Source organism: Lytechinus variegatus, chromosome 15 (assembly GCF_018143015.1).
Source record: "Lytechinus variegatus isolate NC3 chromosome 15, Lvar_3.0, whole genome shotgun sequence".
Lineage (NCBI taxonomy): Eukaryota > Metazoa > Echinodermata > Echinoidea > Temnopleuroida > Toxopneustidae > Lytechinus > Lytechinus variegatus.
This window is the reverse complement of record NC_054754.1, coordinates 1,523,178-1,551,176: the sequence shown is the minus strand read 5'-3', so window position 1 is coordinate 1,551,176 and position 27,999 is coordinate 1,523,178. Positions and strand designations below refer to the sequence as shown.

Below are 27,999 nucleotides of genomic sequence, written 5' to 3'. Positions count from 1 at the left end.
GATACTGTACTACTACCAGAGGAGATACTACGATCGATTAACAGGCACTCAACTCAAGCCTACAGCATCGTGGACTTAAAGCAAAGTAAGTAAGTAATGCTCCACCTCTAGATGAAGTCAGCTAATTTCTTTTTTAATTTAAAGGACACCATGCCCATGGAAGATGTTGTTTACCCGATTCAATTTTAATTATTGAATGCTACCTTCAACTGCACGAAAGGCGAAGGCGAAGTGGACAGTGTGTGTAAGGTGTATTTTATGGAATATTCTGCTATTAACAACTAAATGTAACATTCTTTTCCCCCTCTATTATAGGCTTTTAGTGTTTGAAGTACAAAATATGGTGTTTGGATGAATTGAATACAGTTTTTTTTTTAATCTTTTTAAGTTTTCAATCTCAAGTCCCACTTATTGAAATCTCTGTCAGTGTTCAAATATCGTGGATTATTAATTAGCTATGTGCGAATACGGGGCATCGCGAGCGCTGGTTTTGGTGGCACGGTTTTCGCGCGGGTTTTGCTACGAGTGGCATCGCCTCTGTCTGGGCGGCTCATTGAAAATGGGGTTTAATGCGCATGCGCACATAGTAGGTGCAATCTCGTGCCTTTTAACAGACAGCTGAAGATGTGCTCTTTCTGTACATATAAGTTTCAATGTGGATACTCGCCTGTAAAGTGTGGATATCGGAGCTTGAAAGTTCATCAAATTTTTGGACGCGTAAATGTTCGAAATTTTTAAATGGTAAGTAAAACAAGAATCCGATTAGGTATACAATTTGACTGGAAATATATTTGAATTATCAAAAAATCCAAACTTACGCGATTCTGACGTTGCGCAGTCCAGATATAAGAGATGCCAGCTACCCCTGTCACAGCCGGTCTCGGCAGTCGAGCTGCCCGATGCGCCTGCCGTTGGCAGGGCGATGCTACCCTTGTCACAGCCGGTCTCTCGTCAGTCGAGCTGCCCGATGCGCCTGCGGTTGGCAGGGTGATGGGAGCGGTCGATAGTGAGTCGTTCATGCTGGATTGAACTAGATCGTAAATTGCTTACTTGATGATTATGTTGTGCCTTTTTTGGGAAATCTCTGTCATTATACCGTAGATAATTATTCTGATATTGATTTTAATACATTCATTTGTCACAGAAAGATTTTATCATCCCAAGGTTATGTGACTAAAGAGTCTCGGTGGTTGATTTATTTAATATCGTTTCATTTGGAAACTGGATTTGCTTTTGACAAATATCAATGTTGACTTTTCTAAAATTAAATTCATGGGTGGAAATCCCAGGGGGACACGTCCCCCTACCCAAAATAATAGGGGGACATGTAACAATAATACATTTTTTTCTTTCTTTTTTTTCTTTTTTGGTCAAACTTTTTGGGGTGAAAATGACCTTACAACAGTTTGGGGATAAACTTTTTTTTTAACTTGTCAGAGTTGCCAGCATCCATAGGCGGCGAAAGCTGGGGGAAGTGTACCCCCCCCCCCTTAATTTGAGGTGGGGGACGATTCCCCCACCTCAATTTTTTTTTTTTTTTTGATAACCTTTTTTTTCTTTTTTTTTTTGCTTGTCAAATTTAGTTTTCTGCGTCCCCCTATAATTTTTGGTTGATAACCTTTGGTGTATTTTTTTGATTATCAAAATAATTTGGTGGTCCCCCTAAAACTGTTGGCTTTCGCCACCGATGCCAGCGTCCCCCTACCTTTGGGGCCAATTTCCGCCCATGATTAAAATGCAAAAAATTTGTTGTTTAATTTTTCACTCTCAGAGGAAATATTTCACTTCCACATGGCTCTATTGTCTATTTTTTTTTATGTTATTCATTTTTTTCTATTTTATTATAATTATTATTTTTTTTTCAAGAAGGGTGCCAGGGGGGGGGGAGGGTTGTGTTCATAAGTTGAAATGGGGATGGGATTTGTATAAGTTTTTGTGTCACTTTTGTTCTCTTGTTTTGAGTGTTGGAGCTTTGATGCCTGTTTTTGTTGCTGTTCAGAGCTTTATTTATGTGCAGTGATTTCACGCTAGAATATGAACTTATTTTTCATTAAAAAAGGAGTGCTCGAACATGGCCTTTGTTGTAATCATACATATCCAAGAAATGCATATATTAAAGCTTAATTTTTATGTTTCCTTCTTGATACTTGAATTACATGCAATGCTACATCTTTACACCCTCAGACTCTGCTGCTCATCCTTCCTTAAAAAAATTGTAATCGAATGCCCACGGTCTCCAAAATGAAAGGTACATTATCCATCTATAAACAAATTGTTGAAACAATAAAATACATAAAGAATTGGTGAAACAATCAAATACATCAGAAAAGCACACTTGTATTTTTATACCATACAAAGTACATGTACAAAAGGAATGATATTTTTTATTTGTAAAAAAAGACCCCATACATACATGTACACAATACTAAAGTTGAAAAAGAGCTAATTGTAATTTATATCAGAAAAACAAAGAAATACATTAGAAATTACAAAAACAATACTTTAAACAAATTCATTTAGGAAATTATCTACATGATGCTGTTTTGATGCCAACTAAATTATATACAAATTATCTCTCATTATTACTTTCATTTGGCAAAAAAAAGAGGCGAGTAATTGTAATTTGCATAATTAATTAGAATTAATTAAAAGAAATTATTTTACACATAAGAAGAAAAATTACCAAGTGAAATGATTACACATCAATTGAGTTTTCTTTCACCTTTCCATTGATACCTAAATTACTTCAAAGGGCTCAAAAACAAAGAAGTTAGAGCCCGTTGAAGACTTGGGTTCAAAATGGTCACAAAAATCGGTTATGCACTCCATTGACTTTACATTAAGACAATGACCACAAATTTGGATAAATATGCGCGACTTAAACTGGAATAACTTTATAATTTCTTGATGAAAATTTGAGTTCTTGGTATCATTTGAAAGGTCTTTTTAAGGGCTTTCAAATGATACCAAATTCATTGAGATTTGAGGATTTTCATTTTTTTTGTCACATACCTATATTAATAATTGACTAGCGCACTTGATTGGTGTCGGCAGGTGAATGAACTTTCTCAATTCAGGTTCTAAATAGCCTGGGGCATTTTGGGGAGTGAAAGTTATATACTGTACGTGGAGTCACTCCCCACTAACGCCTGGCCTGGGAGCCCTACCTATATTTCCACACATACGGGTACAAGTTAAGACCAGAAACTTTCGCCCCCGAGAATTCTACTTTCCCTCTAAAAGATCTAGCCCTAAAACATGTACATGGGGTCTAACTTCATTTCCAACATTTCTGCGATATTGATTTCATTTTTAAAGAAGAATTCATTAAAAAAACGAGAAATTTGTTATGAAAAGATGGGAAGAGCTTACGGCCGTGTTTACAACGCCATCTTGATTTCTTTGTCTTCCGCTTGGCGACAGCACGCAAATCCCGCGATTTGCGTGCTGTCGCCAAGCGGAAGACAAAGAAATCAAGATGGCGACGTAAACACGTACGTGCACGTTGCACGCGATCAATGGAAAGCTTAAGCGGCGCGCCATCTTAGCAAAGTTTGCTATTACGTCGCGAGGTGGCGCTCTTCAATATTCACCCGATTATCATGAGAGCTGCAGGCCCAGATTAAGAAGGTGATTTCGAACCACGATATGTAAATCAGGGACGCTCCCTAAACTAGGGCGTGTCGATTTTTGAATTGTCGAAGTCGTAACGAATCGATAGATATGAAATTAATCAATACATGATGTGTAATGAGTAAAACAAAGCCCTCTTCCCCGGGCATCGCACATCCATCTGAGTCACAGAGGTTGCTCTTGTATATTTTAGGTATCATTTTATCACTTCAAAACATGAAGTCATAAAAAAATTCTGCAACTTATCCCATCCTAATCTTTTGGTTTTTCATATTATTCAGGTCATTAGTCACAATTTATTCATTTACATTTACAAGTGTTAAGTTCAAATTTTTCTGTTATTGAGCTTAGAATATAGCCTTGTTTGAAGGTCCCCATAGTGTGTGTGTGCGTGTCACTGTGAGTGGGCATGGACCAACACACCCAAATTCTCACAGAATTATGCCGTTTTTGCGGTGTAAAGATTCAGCATAAAGCAAAGAAGTATCCTGTATTGAATTATTCTGAAAAAATTAACCAGATAATCAAAACAAACATTGAAAATGATGAAGAAGATGTACACCCCCCTGCATGTGTCAAAAATGCAGATGTGCCATAATCATCAATCAAAAAAAAAAAAATCTGTGGAGTGGATTCAGCACAGCAGGACAGAATGCAAACTCTGCCACAAAATTGCTGAAATAAAAGCAGGATGCTTTGGAAAACCTCCAAAACTAAAAAGGATGGGTAATGTGAGAGAAACAAATGACATCCAACCACCACCTCAAAATATCCCATCAAGCATAGCGATGCACGACCACAATTATACGTGTACCAATCAAAACAGTGCAAACTTAACAAAACAAGAGCGAGAAAAAATTGCTCATGAAGCTATCAAAGAAAAAATGACTCAATCAGAGGATGGTGAAACAGCCTTATTGACACGAGAGAAAGGACAGGTACAGTAGACTCTAAATTATTTTATTATTTAAGTATATTTACACATACGGTAGCACAATTAATATTTATGGTAGAATTAATTGATAAATATTCTAAAAGCAACTTTTGAAATTGCATTTACTTATCAGCATTTTTACTTTGAATACATTAATATTGGTATATTTCATATCTTTTTTTATAGTACATAAATACATTCAAATTTAATATACTGCATTAAGAAATATTCATCTCAAAAAAATAAAAAATATAATGGATAGACTCGAGGCTCATTTAGGAGCCCTTTTTCAAGCAGCATCATAGGCAATGGGGGGGGTACGTGTTTTGTGTGCTACCAGGGGAGGGGACATATCTCTCATTCTATCTTGTATGCAGGGGCTGTAAAACAGGGGGGGGGGCTACGAAACATAAAAATGACTATATGCTTGTGATTTTTTTTCGTGGTCAGCCCCCCCCTACTTTGTAAACCGTTCCGCGGCTCCTAATAGGGGGGGGGGGTCTCATTCTCTCTCACTTAGTGGAAACATTTGTTGAATAGATATAGGTTTTAGTATTTTAACCCCTCTACTGGTAGCCACAAACCTAACCAAAACAGAAATAAATTGCAGATTGATTGAGGGTAAAAAGAACAGTATATCAGATAATATTTTGAAGGGAAAATAAGAACTTATTTTGGTACAAAAAATGATAAATTACACATATGAAGCATGCCTATCAAATTTAACAAAAAATGTATTTTGCAATATCAAAATTACATTTTGTCACCTTTGATTGTTTAAATCATACTAAATATGATTAAAACACATTAGTTGGCAGCTTTGAAACATTGGCAAATATGTAGACCTATATTGAAATTCAAATCAAGAAAAATAAATTTTCAGAAAGTAAATTGAACTTTAATTCTTTCTGTCTGTTACTTTTCTTAAATAAATTCATCCTAGAAAATTTGTGTCAAGCAAGTTCCCAATGCACCTAAACAAGAGGTCTGCTCCAAGACACGTAAAAAGAGACAAAAAGCGGTCTCAAATATCGAAGAGGCTCTCCAGTTAGCCCCCCAAACAGACGAAACTCCACAACTGTACCTACCAGCAGAGGACATGCTTGACCTGAAGGCGATGACGGCAATGTCTTGGACCAAAATGAGAAAGCTGAAACAGTAAGTGATTTATTGACAAATATTTTTGCAATTATTGAACAGTAACTCATCAGATTTTACCTCAATAGGAAATATAGAAAGAGACGTGAAAATTAATGTTTTATCAATTTTTTCCTAACATACCTAAATGAAAAAAATTATATATATTTTGCAGGTGGCTGCTGAACAGAGGAATAACGACTGGGGGAGAAAAAGCAACAAGAAAGATTTTGGACGGCATCATAGATGGGATGTTGCAAGGGAACATGCTGCCATTGCAGAGTTTCAATGAAATAGAGAAAGCCTATGAATTTGTAGAGAGACCGGTGGTAACAGTGCACAGTATAACATCGACTGTAATACACCTGTTGGAGCAATACTATGAGTAAGTCATGAAGACAGAGATAAGATGAAAATAAATGAAATTGATTCAAGGAAACATTTTCAGATCATGGCCTACATTTATAATGAAGTATACATTTATAATGTCTTTAGCAAATTTCTTTTAAAGGCCCTTTTACACTTCAGTGTAAAATGATGAAAGTAATTATCCTATTTATTTTTGTTTTTAGACTTGATGAGCTAATTAAACTGGACAACTTACCAAAAGATGAAGTCTGGGTCAAGCTAGGTGGAGACAAGGGAGGGGACACCTTTAAATTGATGATCCAGATTGCCAATGTGAGGTCGCTTAATTGTCTTCGCAATACTCAAGTGGTTGCGCTGTTCCCAGGACAGGACTCTGCCTACAATCTTGAAGTTACAATGAAAGAGACGGCTGCAGATGTTGAAGTTCTTCAAACCACCACATGGAGGTATATCTGGAATTGATATTTACAGAATGTGAAAAATAAAAACCCATAAATAGTACACAAGCAAAGCATGTATTGATGATTGGCTTATGTTATAAATTATATATCACATTTCACTTCATCATCCATTTTTTTTTCTTTTGAAACACAGAGAGAAGAAAGTCCACCTGTTTTTCTTTGGGGACTATGAGTTTTTGTGCAAAGCATATGGCATATCAGGTGCAAGTGGTAGGTATTATCTTCTTATCCTGTTCTTTGTTCAATAATTTCTTGTTATCATACAAGTATGATTTATTGATTAGTTTTCAGTAATTTCAACTATTTGTTTCACACTTCATCCTCATTAGGGCGACATTGCTGCTTGTTTTGCACAGCAACAAAGGCAGACATCACAAAACCACTGTCAGAGAGAGACACTCAACAGAGGGATCTTGAGTCCATGGCAGAAGACCTGGAAAAGTTCAAGATAAAAAATGTCCCGAAGGAGTGTAACAACGTAGTTAGGCAGCCACTCTTCAGAATTCCGTTGAATCAGGTTAGTTGAACAAAAAAGTCTGTGATATTGCATAGGAATAAGCTATGGAGATACCCAAAATGAAATTTGAATTAAATTAATTAGATGATTTCAGTACTTAAACTTATAAGAAACAGTTGTTTTTAATTACTACTTACCTTTCTTTTTAGATTTGCCCACCTGGACTTCACCTCTCTCTGGGCATTTTTCTCAAGCATTTTAATGCTCTTGAACATCAATGCCATGCACTTGACCTAGAGGCAGCCTCCATCCTAGCCAGTAGAGATATAAGGAACAGTGATGATGCCTTTAGCAGGTTCATAACAAAGAAGCAGCTTATGAAGAAGATCAGCGAGTTGGAAGAAGAGCACAAAGACCTACTCGACCAACATCTGTATATGTCACTCTTATATCCCGATTCACAACCAGTTGCCCTTCTTCAAGAAACTGCACAAGAAAAGAGAACAGAGATGAAGAAACAGGTGAGCATTATTTCAATTCAATAATTAATCAATTTTATAAGTAATCAGAATGTAAAGCACTCAAATAATCACCAACATATTTTTTTACACATTTTTCTGAAAATTCAAACTTGTGATTCTTATATATTTTCAGGAGGCTAAGGTAAGCAGAATACCTGAGATAGCCGAAGGACAAGGCCCCATTGTGAAGGCTTTGGATGGTGTTCTCCAGTCCATAAATGTAAAGAGGCAGGCATACCATGGCAAGAGTTTCGTAGGCAACCATGTTCACAAATGCCTAAAGGTACTAATGATTGCTTTAATTGCTTTCTTGTAAGGGAAAATATGCACACTGCTATATTCTGGTTAATGTGTGATGTTCAAACTAAAGTAAAAATGCATGCTCTTCATCAGTAGCCAGGGCATGAACACTCTTACCTGAATCAAAATCTGTTTCTAAAACAAGCAAACCATGAATTATTAAATTGTACATTTCAATAAAAATGTTTGCTTGCTCCTGGCTAGACAGATTGTTTTGTTACCATTGCACGTTCGTGGTTGACAGAATATGGTTTCTGATCACTCCTGATTCTGCATGACTGCTGTAGATGTATGAATAAGAAAAGAGAGTATACATCAACCAATTGCTCTTTATCATCTTTTCAGGAGGAGAATATTGACAAGATTACGAATATCATTATTCAGAAAACCAATGAAGTGTGCCCTGTCCTGTGCGAGAAGGCCAAAATAACTGCCAAGAAGTATGACACATTGCTAAAATTGTATGGCTCATGCCATACAATTTTCAACAGTGCCAGGGTTTTCACCATGGAAGAAATCGTCAAACTTGGTTAGTGGAAAAACTATTTTTAAATTTCATATTTAAAATTCATCAAACATTTCAAGGACAGATTACAGTATGTGCATTCTTTTGTAGATTTCTTATCTTTTCTACATTTTTTGCTTGCCTTTTTTTTTATTATTACAGACACATCAATCAAGGATTACATGAGCTTCTTCAGGGCCAATTTCCAGGACACTATCACCCCAAAGATGCACATCCTGGAGGATCATGTGATGCCCTGGTCCCAGTGTTGGCGAGTTGGACTTGCACTTCTTGGCGAGCAGTCCACCTAAACAACATACGCTCCAACTTACGTGGCTTCACCGATGAGCTCACAATGCACATGCAATCAGTAAAGTCACAGTGGGCATATTCTAACCCACTTGCCTATCATAAAAATAAATAATGCACCTAGGTTCTTGTTTTAGCATTTTCTTATAATGCCAAGTGTATAACAATTACCTCACCAGGATGAGTTCCAGCTAGATTTAGCCATCTTCCATGAATTTCTGTTCAAGGCAAATCCAGTGCAGGTTCTGGCCTGTTGCATACTAAACTCTGGCCAAACAAAATCTCTGGAAAATAAACAAAAATGGTGGCAAACAAAATTATGTATATGTATATATAGACAGTTTGCATTCATTGAAAAAATAGCAAAATACATAGAAATTCTCATCACTCATTATGCTTTGTTTACTATAAGCATGCTTTTCAAAGTTTTCAAACTTGGCAGATGACAGATGATACAATCATGTATGTGAGAAAAAAAGGAAATAGAATTCCTGATCTGTGGTCAACATGGTCAAATATTGCATCCAAATCAATACCTGAATTTGCATTTGTTTAACGTCATTGTGAAGTCATTTTGATTCAGAGTTGAAGTGCATGATTTGGTGAAAAAATGTGAGTTTGGTGGCATGTGGGGTCAAAATTAAGCTTCGTTTCCCTTGAAGAAGGGCCCTTATCCCCCTTAGGCCCCGTGCAGTGATTTGGGAAAGCGAGAAAGGAAGAGAGAGAAAAGGAGGGGAGAATAAATGAGCCATAAACACTATAACTCGACGTTTCGGACAGGTTGACTGTCCGTCTTCAGCACTCCTGAAGACGGACAGTCAACCTGTCCGAAACGTCGAGTCTCTACTACTCATCATCTCTACTCGCCGACTCAAGCCAGCATCTCCTCATCAGCTCTACTACTCAAGCTGTTCTCACTCAACATTCCTTCTGGTTTACAGTCCTTTTCAGGACTATTTTCAAGAAAGAATACTCTAATCTCAAATCTCCACTTTCTCGCCTATCCACTCCTTCTCTTCTTCTATCCACTGTTTCTATAACACTCCACATGGTGTACCGTAAACCACATCAGCAATTGTACATGCCACCATGCAAACCTTCAAACAACATCCAAGGGTGATTTAAAGCGATATTTAAATTTGTTTCTTAACCAGGAACCGTAGCAAAGTATATATGATGTGAAAGAGGTTGAAAAACTCTTTTATATCATGCATATTCATATACTATGAGAAAACGATGGCTGTGATTGGCTCAGATTTCATGAGACCAAAAAATATCCAGCAATCAGCGCGTGAGTTCGACGAAATGGAAAATTAATGGCGGCGCCCTTAAGATTTCCGGGTTGCACGTACGTGTAAACACGGCCGTAAGCTCTTCCCATCTTTTCATAACAAATCTCTCGTTTTTTTAACGAATTCTTCTTTAAAAATGAAATCAATATCGCAGAAATGTTGGAAATGAAGTTAGACCCCATGTACATGTTTTAGGGCTAGATCTTTTAGAGGGAAAGTAGAATTCTCGGGGGCGAAAGTTTCTGGTCTTGTACCCGTATGTGTGGAAATATAGGTAGGGCTCCCAGGCGTTAGTGGGGAGTGACTCCATACGTACAGTATATAACTTTCACTCCCCAAAACGCCCCAGGCTAGTTCTAAAGGCAAAAACTAGCGTCAATTATTGCAATCTTCATAGAAATTTTCTTGTATTTTTATTCTCTTGTACAGATATGGACAAATAATTGTAACAGTAAAACTAACACAATTAGAAAGTAGCATGGCTGCTCGCCGGGACAAACACAAGACACCTGTTTTCATAGAGAAAGCAAGTAGAGAACAGACGAGGATCCAGGAGAAACTGAACAGGAAACTGAGGAAGGATATTCAAAGGTATGGTGGGAAATTAAAATAAAACACTCACAGCATGATCAACCTTGTTCATTGAATGAGTGAGCATGATTAACTATTTGAATCGTTGCTAGGCTTAGGAGAAGGAGAAGGAAAAGGAGGACTGGAGGTATGGTAGAAGAGAGATCACAGGAGAATAAGCAGGGAAAGAGAAGGAGATGTTGATTCCATTATTGAAATCCATTAATCTTGAGAATAGTTATGATGAATTCTTGTATTACAGAGTTGTGCCTCAAGCTCTAAATCATTCACATGTTTCTTCTATATTCCTCTCATAATAGATTACTTCAAGAAGGGACCTATTCAGATATCACTCTTCCATGTGGACCAACACCAATGCTCATCCACAGGGCTTTCATCAAGTCAAGAGTTCCTGGTCTTCTGGATATCCTCTGTCCTGATGGAGTACCAAACAAGACTATCCTAGATGCCATAGCAGCTGAAGATTTAAGGCTGTTTGTAAAGTAAGATGTGTGACAGTTAACTGTGGAAAAGAAAATACAGTAGATTATTGCACTACATTTGACAATAAAACAATAAGTTATATTGATTATCTGCTGTGTTAGGATGTTGTTTTAAAAGGTGTATTGGTGTATGCCCTTTCCACCAATCAGAGGATATATGTGTCAAAGTCCTTTCTACTGTAGAAGTTTGACTGTTTCTTCCTTTCCCCCAAATATTTTTTTATTTGTCTATTCTTATATATCATCCTGGGATAGCTTTGAAGCTGCTGTAAGGGATACTCTTCAAGTTTCAAGGCATACTTAAGGTCATCAACGCTGTTATTTTAATGGATGTAATAAGATTTGATTACACATATAGGCGACAAAGATAAATATGAAGTGGTTAGTTCAGTTTACTTTATGATTAAATGCAACTCTTTCTTTCACTTTGGTTTTTCACATTTTTTTTGCAAATGAAAGGAAAATTGAAAACAGATACTAAAAACTGAATATTTATGTGAGTGCATGCACTTTGTTGTGCATTGTGAAGAATGTCTGCATACATGTACTACATCCCTTGTCATTATTTCTATTTGTAGGTCTGTGTACCAGGAGGATGATCTGGAACAAGCATGGAAAACATTCCTCTCTTGTATTGCCATTCCTGAAGTAGAAGAAGAACATACAGAATCATTGGATGCTTCCTGTGTAGGAGATGTAGCAGTAGATCCTCGAAATGGTGAGGAGAGCGAAGGTATGGGTGCTCCAGGTGAAGCAGCAAACTTCAAAGCATCCACCGGAAAGGAATTTTCTGAGGCTGAGGAACCTTGTCGAAGACACACTAATGTAGATAGTGTAGGCACATGTATTGCAGGAGGAGCAGGAATCCAGGATGGATTGTCCATGAGTCAAGTGGTTCCGATACAACACGAAGGCACTCCTGAAGAGAGCTGCATTGGTTTAGAACCATGCCAGAATCAGGGCGAAAGGTCAGGAAATGATAGTTTGGCATCAAAACCACTACCTCATACAGGAGAGACCGATTCTTCTAAGATTAATTGTGCAAATGGGATTGAACAAGTAGGGTTGGCTGTAGCTGATCATCAAGGAGCAGAAGCTGCATCAGCTGTCACACAAAGATATCACAAGGGCAATGTGAAACAGATGGACGTTTGTCAGTATGTAACCATAGACTCAACAATGGGCATACTTCCCAATCCATTACTGCTTAAAGAGAAATGTGCTCCTGGCCCTACCTTGGCTGGAGACCCTGTCAATGGAACTGGTAATAATGAAGACATTCCAAGTAATAGCTCTGATCGAGCAATGGGGTCAGATCCACATTCTGATTCCAATGCTGTTATAGTTAATGGTGTGGTTGATCTAGATCTTAATGGACATGATGAGCCAGAGACCCATGGTACTGATCAGAAACAGTTATCCATCCAACCATCAAAATTGAGGGATCCAACATCAGATAGTCAATCTGAAAACTATGATGATCAGGAGGATTCAAAAAGGAAGCCAAAGAGTCCTGTAGTAGATGTCCATGCCATTGACAGCGATGAATTGCAGCAGTTTGTTTCAAGAATCCTAGATCTGCCAGTGCCCTCTGGAACCCTTTCAGAAAACTTGATGCAGCTCCTGGATTCTGATGCTTCTACCTTCAGTGACGTCGTTCTGGTATCTTCTAATGGAACAAGGATTCCTGCACACAGGTATGATTGTACTGTGACCCTGTATAATTTGCTTGCTCATATTGATGATGGGATGTTTATTTATTTTAAGGTCACTCTTGAGTCCATGAAATAAAGCTGAGCAATTAATCTTGGAGCTTTAATATTTTTATGATTGATCATACATGATGCAAAGCTTTGTGTTATTGGGCCCTGGTTGAGAATTTGCAAAGACTTTGTTCTTGTCAGGGTGTGGTAAAAAACACAGAATGAAATTGCATAGGCTTGTCCATTTGTGCATCTGGGTGATCAAGCCTCTTTTTCCACTGACACTTTCTCTGAGGATTTTTTTGAAGTTGTTGAAAACATAAATGTAAGTTGCATTTTTTTTAATGGATCATGACAAATATAAATATTTTTTTCTTCCAGGAGGTTTACTGTATAAAATGATGTGTTTGAAGATAAAGCCCCTACACAAATAATTTCACTTTCATTTTTGTTATTTATACAGTGTGTATCAAAAAAAAAGTTTACAAAACTCCTGTAAAATTGTATATTTGTAATATCCTGAAGATTTTTCCACATTTTAACATTGGTGCAGATCCATTTAAGCAAATGACGATATAACTGTCAAAAAATGTTTCCGCTTGAGTGAGTACCATTTACTTTTGAAAAGTTAGTGAAAAATGATTTGTGCAGAACTTTGAAATAGTTATGCGAATAAAAGTAGACCTTAATCATGAAGAACACATAGAATTTGCTAGTAAATTGATTAAAACTTGTTTCCTAGCCCATAACACTTTGAAGAGTGCATTGCGCCCCACCCCAATCCCTATTTACCACACCTGGATAGAGAGTGAGAAAAAGTAAATTAACAGCCTGCCAAAATACATGTATGCTGCGATGGGTTTGAACCCCAGACATTGTGGTTAAAAGCCTGTAGACTCATCCACTGAGCCATAACACCTAAACATTTGTAATAAAATCTATTCATTTTCTAAGGCTGCGGAAGAAATTCTACAATTTCTTTTTACATTTTCTTTCAAAGATGTCTCCTTCATTGTCGCTGTGAGTTCTTTGCTGCTATGTTGGGAGGTGGATGGATAGAGAGTGAGACGCATGAAATACAGCTCAAAGGGTGAGTCTACTATTTTTGTTTCCCAAACAATATATGACTACATCTTAATCTTTTTTATACATAAGCCTATACTCAAGTGCTCAAAACAGTCCACTGACTTTCCTTTCAAATGATATTACTTTGATTAATTCATTGTTTCACTTTAAACTATGTGTAGGGAGTGTTTCATGCAAAGATTTTTCAGTGATTTTCAGCGAATAATTAGCTTCCAGCCAATCAGATCCAAGGATTTCTAGTAGCTTAGAACATCTGTTGGTTTTCACGGATGAGAACATCTTGTGAAATGCTCCCCTAATCTTAATTCACATTCCACATCTGCTTTTTAATCATATCTTAGAACGGGATCTCTTAGTAGCCATTTAGCAGTTAGATCTGAATTATATCCTTGCTAAAAAAATGAATTATGGCATCTAGATGACTTGTCAGGGTGTCCTCATTAAAGCATGTACAATACTGAATAAATTTGCTGTATGAGTTACAACTGATTTCTGTAATATGATGATGAAAAAGTGATTTTGATGTGAATTTATGAAATTGTTAATTAATAGCAATTAGTAACTAATTGTTATAATAGTCAAGAATTGTTAAATTACTAATTATATAAACATTTTTGCTCATACCCCCATGAATATATGGGTATTGCAATATAATCTCTATTTTTTTTCTTCTTGATAAAAGTGTGAGTCGTCCTGTTGTTGATGCTATGCTGCGGTTCATGTACGGAGGGATTGCTAGTCTTTCAGATGAGGTCAATCTCAGGTAAGATTTGGGGTGCATTTCATTTCAAAACATTTTCACTGGCTTCTTTGCTCTTAGCCAGTCAGTGGCAATGAATTCAAGAATTAGTTGGTGAAATTCTCTGATCAAACCTGTCATGAAAGGCTCCCATGGATTTAATGGAGTAAATAGAAATAAATAGTAATAATCATGATTGCGTACATGTATATAGAGATTCTACTGGTTATTTATATAGTCTATATATACTCCTGGGGCCCGTTGCAGAAAGAGTTGCAATCAATCGCAACTCTAAAAATCACACGCAACTTGATGTTCAACCAATCAACAGCGCGCATTTAGAACTTGTGATTGATTTTTTGGCTTGCGTTTAAACGCAACTCTTTCTGCAACGGGCCCCTAAAGACATTCATGTACATGTACATTGTACGTATCTAAGCGCTTATAGAGTACGGTAATCATTACCCAAGTCATCATTTTCATTCAAGCTTTCCCTGGACACAATGTATGCACATCCTCCACTCCTCGGGAGTATTCCAGCCAGTTGCCAATGAGGTGCAGACAATACTGAACATAGCTACAAGCTATCCTATACCGGGTACCCATTTAGCACCAGGGCGGGTCAATTTTGTACACACAGATTCAGAACCACTACTACACCATGGCTTTTCCACAATTTTCTGTCCATGAATTGATTACCATTGATTGTGGAGCGTTGTGGCCCAGTTGATTAGTCTTCTGACTTTGAAAGAGAGGGACATATGTTCAAATCCCTGCCATGGCGTAATTTCCTTCAGCAAGGAATTTATCCACATCGTGCTGTACTCAACCCAGGTGAGGTGAATGGGTACCCGGTAGGATTAGTTCCTTGAATGCATGAGCTCTGAAAGGCAGCTTGAGCTAAAGCTGGGGTAATAATAACAATAATAACGCGCCTCGGAATAGAATATTTCTAGATAGATGGCGCTATATAAATGCCTATTAATATTATTACCAGATTTTAAATATTAAAAAGTAATCAATCAGCAAATAAATTTCAATTGATGAGGAAACAGGAACAGGAAATATAAAATGTCAAGAATTAATTCAACAAAAATGCAAAGATGTGCACCTAATTGTGGTATCGGCCATGATTCATGAACATTCAGATCAAAACGCATACTGACAAAAGCTTAAAGGTAAATTCCAGTTGTGGTAACGATTTCAAATTAGTTCGTACAAAATCCAATGAAATGACCACCAAAATGTCTGTTTGTATAAATATAAGATATGTGCCAAAGGATTCTGGAAGAAATTGTTTAATTGCTGAGAAATTAGCAAATAAGCACGGGATTCGGGTCAAGCGTCGGGCCGACATTCAAAGCAATAATAATACACTGTGCGCTTATCTGTGTTAGTGATCTTCAGTGTGAACATTTTTCAGCGTAGCTTTCAAGATTTTAAGTTCAGTCTGTTTAACAGTACGAGATCTAGATCCTCGATAATATAGTATACAAATATACCAGGCTTTGAGTAAGTATAGGGAGAATTATTAATCCAAGGTTAGACTGGCATTACTATTTTTCCCGAGGTGCGAAGCCCCAAGGAAAAAAATAGTGATGCCAGTACGACCGAGGATGAATAATTCTCTCTATACTTTCGAAATAAACGCGTGGTATATTTGTTTTATATCCTACTTTAATAAGTTATGGAAATAGATCTTAATAATCTAGTTCTTGTACTCTTAGTTCATCCTTTTTTAAAACTGAATCAAACCAGCTGCGCTGACAGACCTACTTTTCCTTAAGCGCTTAGCTACGCGCTCAGTGCGCTGAACGCGTATTAGTGCTTTCCCCATCATGATCTGTGACGTCAATGATGGAATAGTCGACGATTCCATAATTGACGTCACGGAATAGCACATTTTCTTTGGTGGGCGTTTCATTTTCGACATCATCGCAAAATAGTGAGAATATGTTTGATCACATGATGCTGTTTAAACCAATCAGCATACAGGATTTAATTTATGTAGGATATAATGACAATAAGCTTGGTTACACACACTTTCTCATGAAATCAGTGTGTACTGCAACTACTTTCATTTATCTTTAACCAATGATACATTTTTTTTCAGGACTGATCGTGCAGGGAATAACAGTCATGGTAGCACTGGTCAGGCCAGGGCAGTGTTTCACAAATATTTCAATGTGACTAAAAGTTGCACTTAAATTCATATTTGGCTGCTTTGTAAAGAGAATGTGTGTGTCGACATAAAGACTGATTTTCAGCCACATTTATATCTTTGTGAAGCACATTAAAGTTTGGTCCCAGATGTAAATAGGCACATCTTTACATGTCTGTAAAAGCTCAATCGCTCACACTCACTCCCTCTCCCACACAAGATCTAGATATAGTTTGCTTTGGTTGGTTCTGAAACAATTTCGTCCAAACTTGTGATTTGTTTTTGTTTGTTTTCTCGTATGATTGTTGATGGTTGACAGAGATCTCCTGAGTGCAGCTGATATGTATGGGTTGGAGGAATTGAAAGACCTTACTGCCTTTCATCTCAAGAGAGACTGGTGCCATCTCTTTCACAAGGTAAGCACTCTATCAGAGGTTGAACAAAGAAATGATACCAGTCATCTCTATGGTCAGGGGATTGTTGCAGTGACTTTCACTGACTAATTTGCTATCAGCCAATCAGATACAAGGATTTCAGTAGCTTATTACAGTTGACAATGAAAATTTCTGTTTGCTTCCAGATATACAGTTTTTAATAATAGATCAAGTAACAGCAGGCAGATATTGATAAAAGTATTTGAATGAGATTTGAATGATTACTTATAGATTTTTGCAATGCCTATGTTTTGGATATAAATGAGATATGTAAATGAGCTGAACCAATAATATGACCTTGGTCCTGTCTCATTGTTATTGACACATTATTGTGACATAATTATTGTATATTTGTTTTCATAATTGGACCTTTGCAAAAAGTAGATTTTTAGTAATGTTAGTATTCGTCATTGGGAAGTGAAAATGAGAGGAACTGCGAGTATTACATTTATATGAATGAAAATCATCATTATAGGAAAACTTATCAGAAAGGCTTGATGGAATATTTTTTTTACAACACAGGTACATGAAATTGGCCATATTGAAATAGCAAAGATCAAATTTAAGTGAGAAAATAATGGTATAGTGTGAGCAAAGTAACTGGAATGGGAAAATGGGACTTTATTTTAAATTAAAAAAATATTTTGTTTTTAGTTATAGAATAGAGCAAAATATTTTGGTATAAATTCAGCTTACATTCTCCATATTATGAAAGTGTAAATTCATATGATGATGATAAATTTGCAGATTTTGATTTGAGTGGTTTATGTGCTTATGTTATGATAGACAACTCTCTGTGATAAATCATGTTTTTTTTCACAGCCCCTGTGTGCTGAATGCTTGAGTCTGATTCCTCATTGCTATGCTTTATGTGAGAGCTATGGATTGCCTGACCTATCGCTAACATGCCTCAGGTAAGTTTAGTCAATATTTTTCAAGACTTCAGTTACCATAGTGACATAGAACACATACTTTGGGGTACCAAATGAGATTTATGTAAAAAAAATATAAGAAAATGAGTAAATAAATATTTCTTGCTTCTTGTTCAGATTTCAATAGAAGATAGGATATTGACATATGATCTGTATTATAGCAGAGTGTAACTCATTATCTAATAATGTTATAGATAAATTCAACATCAGCCAAATAACTCATCACGTTCATAACCTGGGGACTTCCAAAGAACAAAACTACTTTCAGTGAGTAATGCAATAAGCGAGGTGTATTGTATGTCAGTGTATAAATAAACCATACTGAAATCCCCAGTAAGAAGTTACAATGAAACACAAATTGGTCTATTGTTCCAATAGAATGGGAAAGAATTAACAGAAAAAAACTCTGTTTCATCTCGTTTAATGCATTGTGGTCACTATCTTTTATTGAAATATTTCAACCCTCCAATATTTTTTCTGTCTTCGTCAGGTGGATGTCTAAGAATCTTGACCGTTTCTGGATCCAAAAGACTTTCTCTGCCTTGCCAACTGAGATGCTTGAAAAATGCTCTAAAGATGTTGTAGATAGTTTAGTGAGTATGAGAGTGTATCTTATTATTGAACAACATTCATGAATTCTATCATATCAAGCAAATCATCTTATAATTATCACATCCCACCAAAAATACATAGAGCAAATTAATAGATCTAAATATTTTCCCAAGGTCAGTTTGTCTTTGTTACAATATCATCGTCTTAACATACATGTACCACCTTCATGTACATATGCCACGTTTTAGGGACTTGTTAATATTACTGAAAAATACAGATATTCTGAGTAAAAAATTAATCTGTTGTCTCATGATGCGGCTGTGGGCCATAGGTGCCGGAACCGCCGTGGTGTGATTTGTCGGCGCAACCGACCAATCAGAAGCCGCGGACGGTGCGATCGCCGTGGGGCTTGCGGACGTCGGGGAAATCCCGTCGGCGTGGAAAGTGGCCGATTTGCGGATGTCGAGGAGTGAATAGCGGTAGCTGTGCAAAAACTAATGGGGTTGGATCCCTGTTAACATTATTAGGATGAAGACGAATTTGGATAGCCTCTTTAACATGCCATGTGTACCAGTGCTTATCCCGCGCTATAAAGCTTACCTCGTCCCAATTGGGAGGGTGATCTGCATTCCAAGCATGCTCTGCAACTGCCAAACTATCTATGCGCCGGTGCTTGACATCTCTGCGATGTTCTAGCATTCTTTCGCTAACGGGTCTGCCCGGTTCCCGGATGTAAACCTTGTCACAAGCCCCGCACGGTATCTTGTAAACAACGCCATCGAATCTGCTGGGCAGCGCGGGGTCTTTGGGGCGCACTAGCTGTTTACGGATAGTAGTATCGGACTTGAAAACCGTAGCTGGCGGGAAATAAAATCGACAAACGGAAGTACGACGGTAGACTTGCAACGCACAATGTCTTTTCAAATTTGTTATTTTGAGAAAAAGACATTACAATCAAGTTTTACCTCTTATGTCATCAACGCACAATGTGTCTTCAAATTTCAGTTTGCCGCATCGTGAGACAACAGATTAATTCTTTACTCAGATTCAAGCTACCACGATGATCAACATCTTCCGTGCTATTAATACAGATTTTGTGTTATCTTTTTAGAAAACTTGGTTGATTTTGGAAATTGCCACTAAAGCATTTTGACCATAGTTTGTTATTATGAGAAAAAGACATTACAAACAAGTTTTACCTCTTATGTCATCAAACTTTTCAATTTTTTGGGGGGAATGTTGCTTAGTCTTATAGTGTATGAAGTTATTTTCTGATGCTTAAATATGCATTTTTTGTAATCCTTTCTGGTCAGTTATTACTGACTATACTGTGTATGAAATATAATTTGATTTGATGAGTGTTGGTTGATAAATTGCAAATTGTGAAATGCAAACATTTTGAAGTGAATATCATTATCAGTTTAAGAATAAATGGAAGCAAGTATTGGTATTTAATATGTTTTTTCTTTCAGAATTTCAAAAGTGTAATAGAGGTCCTGTTCCAACTGGATAAATTAAGACTGGGACTTCCTCAAGGTCAGAGTTCCTGGGCAGAACCTGTTAAGGATATCACCTCCAAGACTAGGAAACAGGTCCTTCAGTTTGCAGCCAACAAATTTTATGTCATCCTCAGGGATGGTTCAACGTTTGAGAATAAATATCTGAAGGTAATTCATTCTTTGCTTGAATTTGTTTGTTCTTTGAGATTCTTATCCCTTGGTGATATTTGTCTGCGTAGTCATTTCTGGGGGTGCTCGGTTTGAACTTGTCTTTGTTGTCACATGGGAACAACCAAATAAAAACAATACTCATATCAGCCATGCCTTTAAATCAGATTCTTTATTTCCAAAGCATACTATGCTATATCTCTCTCCAAATAACAATGTTCTTCAAACAATTTCCATACTGCACAACCGTAACTGCCACTAAGGCTAACAAGCACAAAATAGATCCTGCAATGACATAATCTCTCTAAACCTACTCTTAATCCAATACCAACTCATTTTATCTAATAACCATCTAACATCGGTATTTAATTCCACTATTAACCACGTTCTGTTCTGAACCACTTCTGATAATCAAAGAAAAATAAAATTGTTCAAAGGATCTATTCACGCTCATTGTCTCAATTCCATACTTCACCACTTTGTTCCATCTTTGACGAAAAGTTCATACTCCTGAGAATCAAACAATCTAACAACAAAGTCCTGCTGTCGCCAACCTCACTAAACAGCACTCCATGTTCTCCGCCATGTACGTTGAAGTTTAGGATTGGATGGGGGTGCATCCTGCCCGAGATTACGTGCCATCTAAAAACGGCCAGAAAGCACTCTCTACTACACTCATTCAATGAACAAGGTTATAATATAACCTTGTTCTCAGTTATATCTCCATGTGTGGCAAAATAAGGGTGGCAATGTTTGGCTTATTTTCTCTTTTTCTTTGGGGCAAATGCTTGATTTTTTTTACACTGACTGTTTCCATTACACCTATTATTCATACAACTTGGCTCTTATTTAAATTTGATTCTTTAAATCATTTTTTTCTTAATTAAGAATAGAGATCAAAAAATGAAAATTTTCTTGCCATATTACTTTCCACCAATAGAGGGCGTACACAAATATATGCCCTAAATTCAAGTTTTTGAGCGCTCTGGTGAATGAAAAAATTATTCCCAAGTTACTAATGAAAAATAAATTGCAACTGTATGGAAATTAGTAATTTTGGTCACAAAAGTGATATTTTAATGATTTTTTAAAGTGTGTGCTCTGTACAACATTGGCATACCATAGTCCTACCTCTAGATTCCCCACAGGCAGGGTGGTAGCAGTGAACAAGTGCTCTACTATATGGTTCAGATTCTATGAATAGTCATTCATATTTAATGCATTAAAGCATTTTACTAAATAATTACTAAATACACCCCTGTAATTCAGAATCAGTGACATCCTTTCATATTCCATTTAAAGTCCAATGACTCCCTATAAATATACAATCTCTTGAAGTGCTGATGTAAATGAGTTTTCTAAAAGTTTAAACAACAATAAGGATAAAGTTCAAACAATTCTTTTATAGGATTTACTCAAATATTTTATAAGTTAGTTTTGTTTCTTTCACATACATTATCATTTCTGTTACTTTCAAAACATACAAAAGCTGATAAGTCAACTCACCGGTGGTGGTGAATTAACTTCGTGTATACAGAATTGATGAAATACCCTGTCAAAACAGGTTCTTCTCCTGCTCTCAAACTTGAGGACTATAAGACTAAACCAGAAATTACAGAAGAAATTAAATAAACAAAATCTCCTGAGGATCCATGCCCAGGCTTGGCATGTCCTCCTTCTCTAACTGGCTGGGTGTGTCTGCCCCAGGTGTATATTTCTACATGTTCAGTACAAGGAACATGTCTAAAGTTAATTTGCATATTTGCACCTGAAAATTCTTAAACACAAAAGCCTATCCTGGGCTGAATAAAATAAGGCATGCAGTTCAATTATCTCTTGCATTGAAGACTCTACAGACTAGACCCTTTCACACAAAGATATTAAACCTCTTTCAGCAAATATCCTCACAGACATTTTAATGACCTCTGGCCTATTAGAATAAACAAATAACCTCTTTCACATTAGAAAATGAATCCTCAATTTCATCAGTAATCTCAACATTTATCTCATTTAATCATCTTTCTCTATCATTCACCACAATTCACCACAAGTGGCACAAAAAGCATGTCCTTACTCTCTCTATCTCACCTCTCTCTTAATCTGTATCACTTTAAGATATGTACAAGTAAATGCAATTCTAATTCCTCTGTGACATTTGTTAGGAGCAGGGGATAAAGAAGAAATTGATTGAAATGGGATTACATGATACGACTCTGTGAATATAGATTATACCTTTCTTGACCTCTGATCCAAGTTTGACCTTTCCTTGATAAAGGGTATGGGATGGAAGAAGATGGTTATGTAATAGATGATAATACATCCTATGCATATGCAGATATAGTTGTGACCTTTCTTGACCTCTGACTTCAGTTTGACCTTTTCTTGTTAAAGGGTATGGGATGGAAGAAGGATGTAATGGAGCCATTGTTCAGGACGGTGGTTTCTGGACTGTCGCTAGAGAATGCTGATCTCAATTTTCAAGCAGTCTGGCGACTTTACAAGAGGGAGAGAACAGAGGAGAAGGAACAGGGAAAAACACCTGAAGAGGAATGGAATCAAGTGAGTTTATTTCACTACTTTGACAATAGAAAATTAGTGACAAAAGCAATGTCTGCCCCCATAAAGTCAGGGCTATTTTGATACCTAAAATAGCATAAGGAGGGGGTATGCTTTGGCCCCTACCCTAATATTTTGGCTGTTGCAAGTATTTTGACTTATACACAGAATGTATATGAATTGAATTTCAAATTTAATAAAGAATTAAAAGAGTGGTCTCTTTTGAGTCTTTTTCTTCTGGGTGAAGTATATAACTCTGGCTAGAGTATTTTCATACTTCGCAATTATTTGTCTGCACGTCATCTCTTATCAAGACATTTATCAGGACCAATGAAATCTCCTAAATGTCAGTCATTGTTCATCGATGAATTGCATGTGATTTGAAAAGTATGCATTGATGATAATATAATAATAATAGGCATTTATATAGCGCCATCGATCTAGAAATATTCTATTCCGAGGCGCATTGTTTATTATTATTATTACCTCGGCTTTAGCTCAAGCTACCTTGCAGCGCTCAGTGCATTCAAGGAATTAATCCTGTCGGGATTTCAACATTTCCTCCCATTTTCCATTTTTAATTGATAGGATGCCTATGTAGCTGTTGGTGGCCTCTATGAGAAGCTGTATAACTATGTAGTGAGTAACGCTAGTTACATTATCCATACAGAAGGCTTCAAGCAATTACCTGATGATCTCCAGAAGCAAATTAGAAAGGGTAAGTAAGTAGTATTTAATAATTACATTTGTATTTACTGTCCAAATGAAATAATAAATGAATATTTGCATTGTTACATGGTATATAGAACACACATACTGTGACATAAAAATGTACATTTTTTTTACATAATGTTGAACACTGATCACACATAGACAATAATACATGTTTTTATATTGGGTTGAAATGTTCTTTTGTAAATTGAAATTGAATTTAACTTGGAATAAAGTTAAACACCAATCACACAGACAATTATATACATGTTTGTTCATTGGGTTGAATTGTTCTTGTGTAAATTGAAATTGAATTTAACTTGTGGAATATAAATTGGAACGGGAATCAGGATTGAAATTGATATTCGTAATAACCTGTTCTTTTGAGGGTCCCATTTTACAGAGAACTGTGATCGATGTCATAACTATGGAATGCAGTGAGAAATACAGATAATTGAGCAGCTTTGTTTGAAAAGAGTAGTTGAAAAATAATGATCACAATAGTATTCTACTCGGGGTAGCCATGTCAGTTCTGAAGTGTTCTCCCAGCAGGCATTGTTTAAAATGATGTTATTATTGCCCCATCTTTAGCACAGAGATTTATAATGATTTGTATTCCATCCCTCAATACAGATGCAGTGTATGTGGACGAAGGCCTGTCAAAGACAACAAAGAAACCAGTACTCTCAAGCTCACAAAGGGTACAGTCGTTATTTCATTTATTCATTTTATTCTTTATATCATTCATACCTTTGTGAAATGTGGATATTTCGATGCATCCGCCCACCATAGATGAATGCTGGAGGCATATAATTTGTAGGCTATCCCTCCAGAATTGTTCTTGGGATAATGAAAAAAAAATAACTGTTGACAGATCAACTTCCCAAACTTGATCCAAGTATGCATTTAGGAGTGATGACATGGGATGGTCTGAATAGATTTTGGGGTTAGAAGGTCAAATGTCTTGGTGGTCATTATATACTGGAAAGTATCTTGCTCTTACTGTACTTGATAACCATCAGAGAGGTCAGGAGTGGAAATAATCTGATTAGATAATTTCCTTACATGTAGATAAGGTCAGAGGTCAATAGTACCAGGGTCATTATATACTTAACCTCATGGTTTGTATAGCTGCACTAGTCCCATACTATTGGACCATGAATTTATGACTTCTTTAAATTGATGTAAAAATGAGTATTACATCAAACCCCCGTTTGGAGAAAGACCGCAGTTCAGATTGCAAACTGCGGTGTTTTACCCCAATTTTCATTTGAAACTCTCAATAACATTTCCAAGCCCCGATAAACCCTTCTTGGCCAGGTAATCCCCGTTGTCTCAATTTCACCTCCACAGGCCAGTAAATGAGCGTTGAGCCAAGGACGAAATGATAAACAACAGCTGTGCTATTAAGTAAGACTTCTCTGCCTGTAGTAGGACCTTCGGAATGAAATTATTGTATTCGATATTTAATCACGTTTTCAAAGGCATAATGTATTCAGAAATCCAATGTTAGTCCATTTTCAATTTCAAACGAAGAAAATCGACCTCGAAATAAGGAAAGTAAGTAAATAAAATGGCGGCATGCTTTGTGCTCGGGCTGTTGTGTTATCTTCGGACCGAGGTCAAGAAACAGGTGTTTTGATACTTAAACTTGGGGCAGTGGGTTTGTCGTACTTGGAGAAGAGAATTGATTGAGGAAAATTGGGGTATAGTGTTCTCAAATGGAGGTTTTTTTCATGGGGTATAATTGATGCAAGAAATCAGGCATCTATAAGATGTCCTTGAATGGTAAACAACTAGTTTACTCATGTACCAGGGTCCTATCAGTATAATTCATACCTGTATTGTCATGCTATATAAATTCTCTCCAAAACATCATTTGGAGGATACATGAAAAAGTCATTGCAAAGTTTTGGTATGAATTTATATTGTGTGAAGATGTATGAGTTTGAGACTGAAGACCCCTGGAAATAAAATAGTTGCTTAATGTTCAAGTACATCTTAAAAATGCCTGGTCAGTTTAAATAGGTTTATGTATCAATTGCACCTATTTTTACAATAATTCAAAGAATTCATAAATTGATAGCCCATTACTGAAGGACAGCATACACAAATCATCACCTGAGGTATTATATACTGTACCATGAAAATGGCTTCTTCTTCTTGTAATAACATGAAGAACCTTTTGAAGGATCATTTTTAAAACTTGGCTCAAATGCATATGGGAGTGACTGTTATGTGTTCTGATTTGGGGGTCACATGGTCAAAGGTGATAGAGGTTATAGCTAGTTGTCACAGTAGCTTGAAGATCTAATAGATCAATCAAAATTGAATTTGGTTCATGAGTGAATAAAGAAGTGACAATCTGATTACAGTATAACTTGAAAAAATCAAGTGTATTTCAGATTTGGCAATACTAGAGACATGAATTCAAGTGGTTGCAGTTGAGATTTCATATCTTTTTAAATTTCTTATCTATCTATTTTTCAGCCAAAGTCTGCTCAGGTGAGGAGGACACTCTCTCATCCTCTTAGAGCTCCATCTCCAGCATCATCTACGTCTTCTGCCTCCTCCACTGGCTCCGCCCCATCCTCATCACGGTCAAGAGGAGGAGGGACCAGGTCAACGAGAGGTGCAGTTACTGGGTCATCAAGAGGAGCAAGGAATCCACCCAGGGAATCTGGGGGTTCTGTCAGGGGTGCAGGAGGGCCACAAAGGGGTGCAGGACATTCGTCTAGGGGTAATAGAGTTCCTCCCAGGGGTACTGGAAGCAGGTCAGCTAGGGTAACAGTTAGGGCTGGTGGACCAGCTAGGGGTAATGGAACCAGTGGGTCTAGGGGTGGGGCAGTGGGTGTGTCTGGTAGGGATGGTACTCAACAACAAATGGGGCCTAGTGACGGAGGTCAACCTCAAGGGAGTTGATTGAAATTTTATTGAAATAAATGTCATAATTGAATGAGGTATTTTATAAGGTAGTTAATTGTTCAAGCATAATTACTTATACATTTCAAGTTGTCAAAGTGTAATATTTGTGTCAGATACTGTATATTCCAATTCAATCATTTCAGTTAAGATGTGGACCAACATGTGATGTGAGTACAAGATTGGAAATAAATAGGTAGATTGTTGCTTGATATCTTGTTTAGTGGGTGAACCAATCTTGGTAATGAAATGATTTGTGTGAAAGTATTAAAACAAGAAAAACAATGTCAAAATTTGCAAGAAATTGAATAAGGAATACTAAAAGTTATGGCTTTTATATAACTGAAATTACTTTACACAATGTGAGATGTGTACTTAATTACTTGAAGTATGAATTTATGGAATCATTCTTACCCCAGGGTCATGAATCAAATACAACATAGATAGCATATTGATATATGTCCTCATTAAATAAACAGATGCCAGTTTTAAAGAAAAGTTTTTAAAGATGAGACATAATAGTCATTTCCTTGAGAAATAGATGAGTGACCCAATAAGCCTACATCACTATGACATTACTCATGTGGCCAATTTGAAATCTGTGGAAAGTGATTACATTTTTTTTTACTGCTTTTGAAAATTCATATTTTTTTATATTGTTTTTATGATTTTGTTCAGACTTCCACAAACCTGCATCACTGATTTTTTTCTTCAATGAAAACAGATGTCTACATTGATTGGTCTCCCCTAGTCTATGTACATCATGTATGACAAATTATCGAGTGAACTACACAACATGAATGCCTGACAATCAATATTAGATTTTATTTTATTTTAGAAGTTACAGAATGTGTTGATTTTATATAAGACATCTGGAATACATTTGTGGTAATTTTTTTTTTCATTTATAATGAATGAACATATTGTCTATGGAAAATAGAGTGTTTTGAAATTTTTAATACACTTTGATTTCTAGTGCAATTATCATACCAAAGTTGTCTTTAGTTTGATACTGCAACCTTTTCTTATGCAATATGTATTTGTGTTGTTTGGTATTTGAGAAGCCTCAATTTTTATTGATATTTTATATATATATTTTATAAACAATCAATTAAATTGTGTTAATTTATCTCTTGAAAAGATATATCTTGACTCGTACATTGTGCAAATCACACTATTCAACTGCCGAATATGCTGCCGAATATTTCTGCTTTATCTATTTGATATTGTTTTGGTAGGTACATGTAATCATTGAATGTTACACGTACAATGTCCCAAGGACTTCATGTGTAGTCTATACAACAATGCAAAAGATGAACTATGCTGGAAACAAGAAATTTCTAACTTGGTTATTATAAAATTTAATGAATTTGACATGTATATCATATGAAAGATGAAGTATAGCCTTTGTTTTTAACCCAGATGCAAATTATGACGTCATGCATAAATGATTATGAATGATTGTTCCATTGTGTTTCAAATCTTGAAGTGATCTTTGAAGCATAGTATGCAAAGCTTCAATGATTATGACTTATTAATAATAAA

At 36.4% G+C, this 27,999-nt stretch overlaps 2 protein-coding genes across 6 annotated transcripts; both read left to right on the top strand.

The window, feature by feature from the left end:
* Position 1: 1 nt before the first annotated feature.
* Positions 2-27,990, top strand: LOC121429311. Of its 5 annotated transcripts, none has more exons than XM_041626321.1 (14): positions 2-85; positions 10,348-10,509; positions 10,809-10,991; positions 11,570-12,688; positions 13,695-13,784; positions 14,463-14,543; positions 17,000-17,096; positions 17,937-18,028; positions 18,537-18,639; positions 20,071-20,265; positions 22,657-22,824; positions 23,410-23,539; positions 24,166-24,233; positions 26,023-27,990. In XM_041626321.1, exons 2-14 carry the CDS (start codon positions 10,397-10,399, stop codon positions 26,452-26,454), a joined length of 2,871 nt encoding a protein of 956 aa, XP_041482255.1. In that variant the 5' UTR covers positions 2-85; positions 10,348-10,396; the 3' UTR covers positions 26,455-27,990. The 5 variants fall into 5 exon arrangements, with proteins under 5 accessions (XP_041482255.1, XP_041482253.1, XP_041482254.1 ...); XM_041626319.1 differs by lacking the exon at positions 2-85 and adding an exon at positions 220-249; XM_041626320.1 differs by lacking the exon at positions 2-85 and adding an exon at positions 229-244.
* On the top strand, positions 5,647-8,628 carry LOC121429312. The gene is made up of 9 exons (XM_041626323.1): positions 5,647-5,725; positions 5,880-6,089; positions 6,277-6,519; positions 6,668-6,744; positions 6,864-7,051; positions 7,201-7,512; positions 7,646-7,795; positions 8,158-8,341; positions 8,480-8,628. Exons 1-9 carry the CDS (start codon positions 5,667-5,669, stop codon positions 8,626-8,628), a joined length of 1,572 nt encoding a protein of 523 aa, XP_041482257.1. The 5' UTR covers positions 5,647-5,666.
* Positions 27,991-27,999: the final 9 nt, after the last annotated feature.

Bases quoted from the DNA above. Each gene is read 5' to 3' on its own strand.
- LOC121429312 (XM_041626323.1), top strand. From the start codon at position 5,667: ATGCTTGACCTGAAGGCGATGACGGCAATGTCTTGGACCAAAATGAGA. The intron at 6,090-6,276 runs GTAAGTCATGAA...TTTTGTTTTTAG, and splicing joins CTGTTGGAGCAATACTATGA to ACTTGATGAGCTAATTAAAC. The intron at 6,520-6,667 runs GTATATCTGGAA...TTTGAAACACAG, and splicing joins CTTCAAACCACCACATGGAG to AGAGAAGAAAGTCCACCTGT.
- LOC121429311 (XM_041626318.1), top strand. From the start codon at position 8,662: ATGAGCTCACAATGCACATGCAATCA. The intron at 10,992-11,569 runs GTAAGATGTGTG...TTCTATTTGTAG, and splicing joins GATTTAAGGCTGTTTGTAAA to GTCTGTGTACCAGGAGGATG. The intron at 20,266-22,656 runs GTAATTCATTCT...TTCTTGTTAAAG, and splicing joins TTGAGAATAAATATCTGAAG to GGTATGGGATGGAAGAAGGA.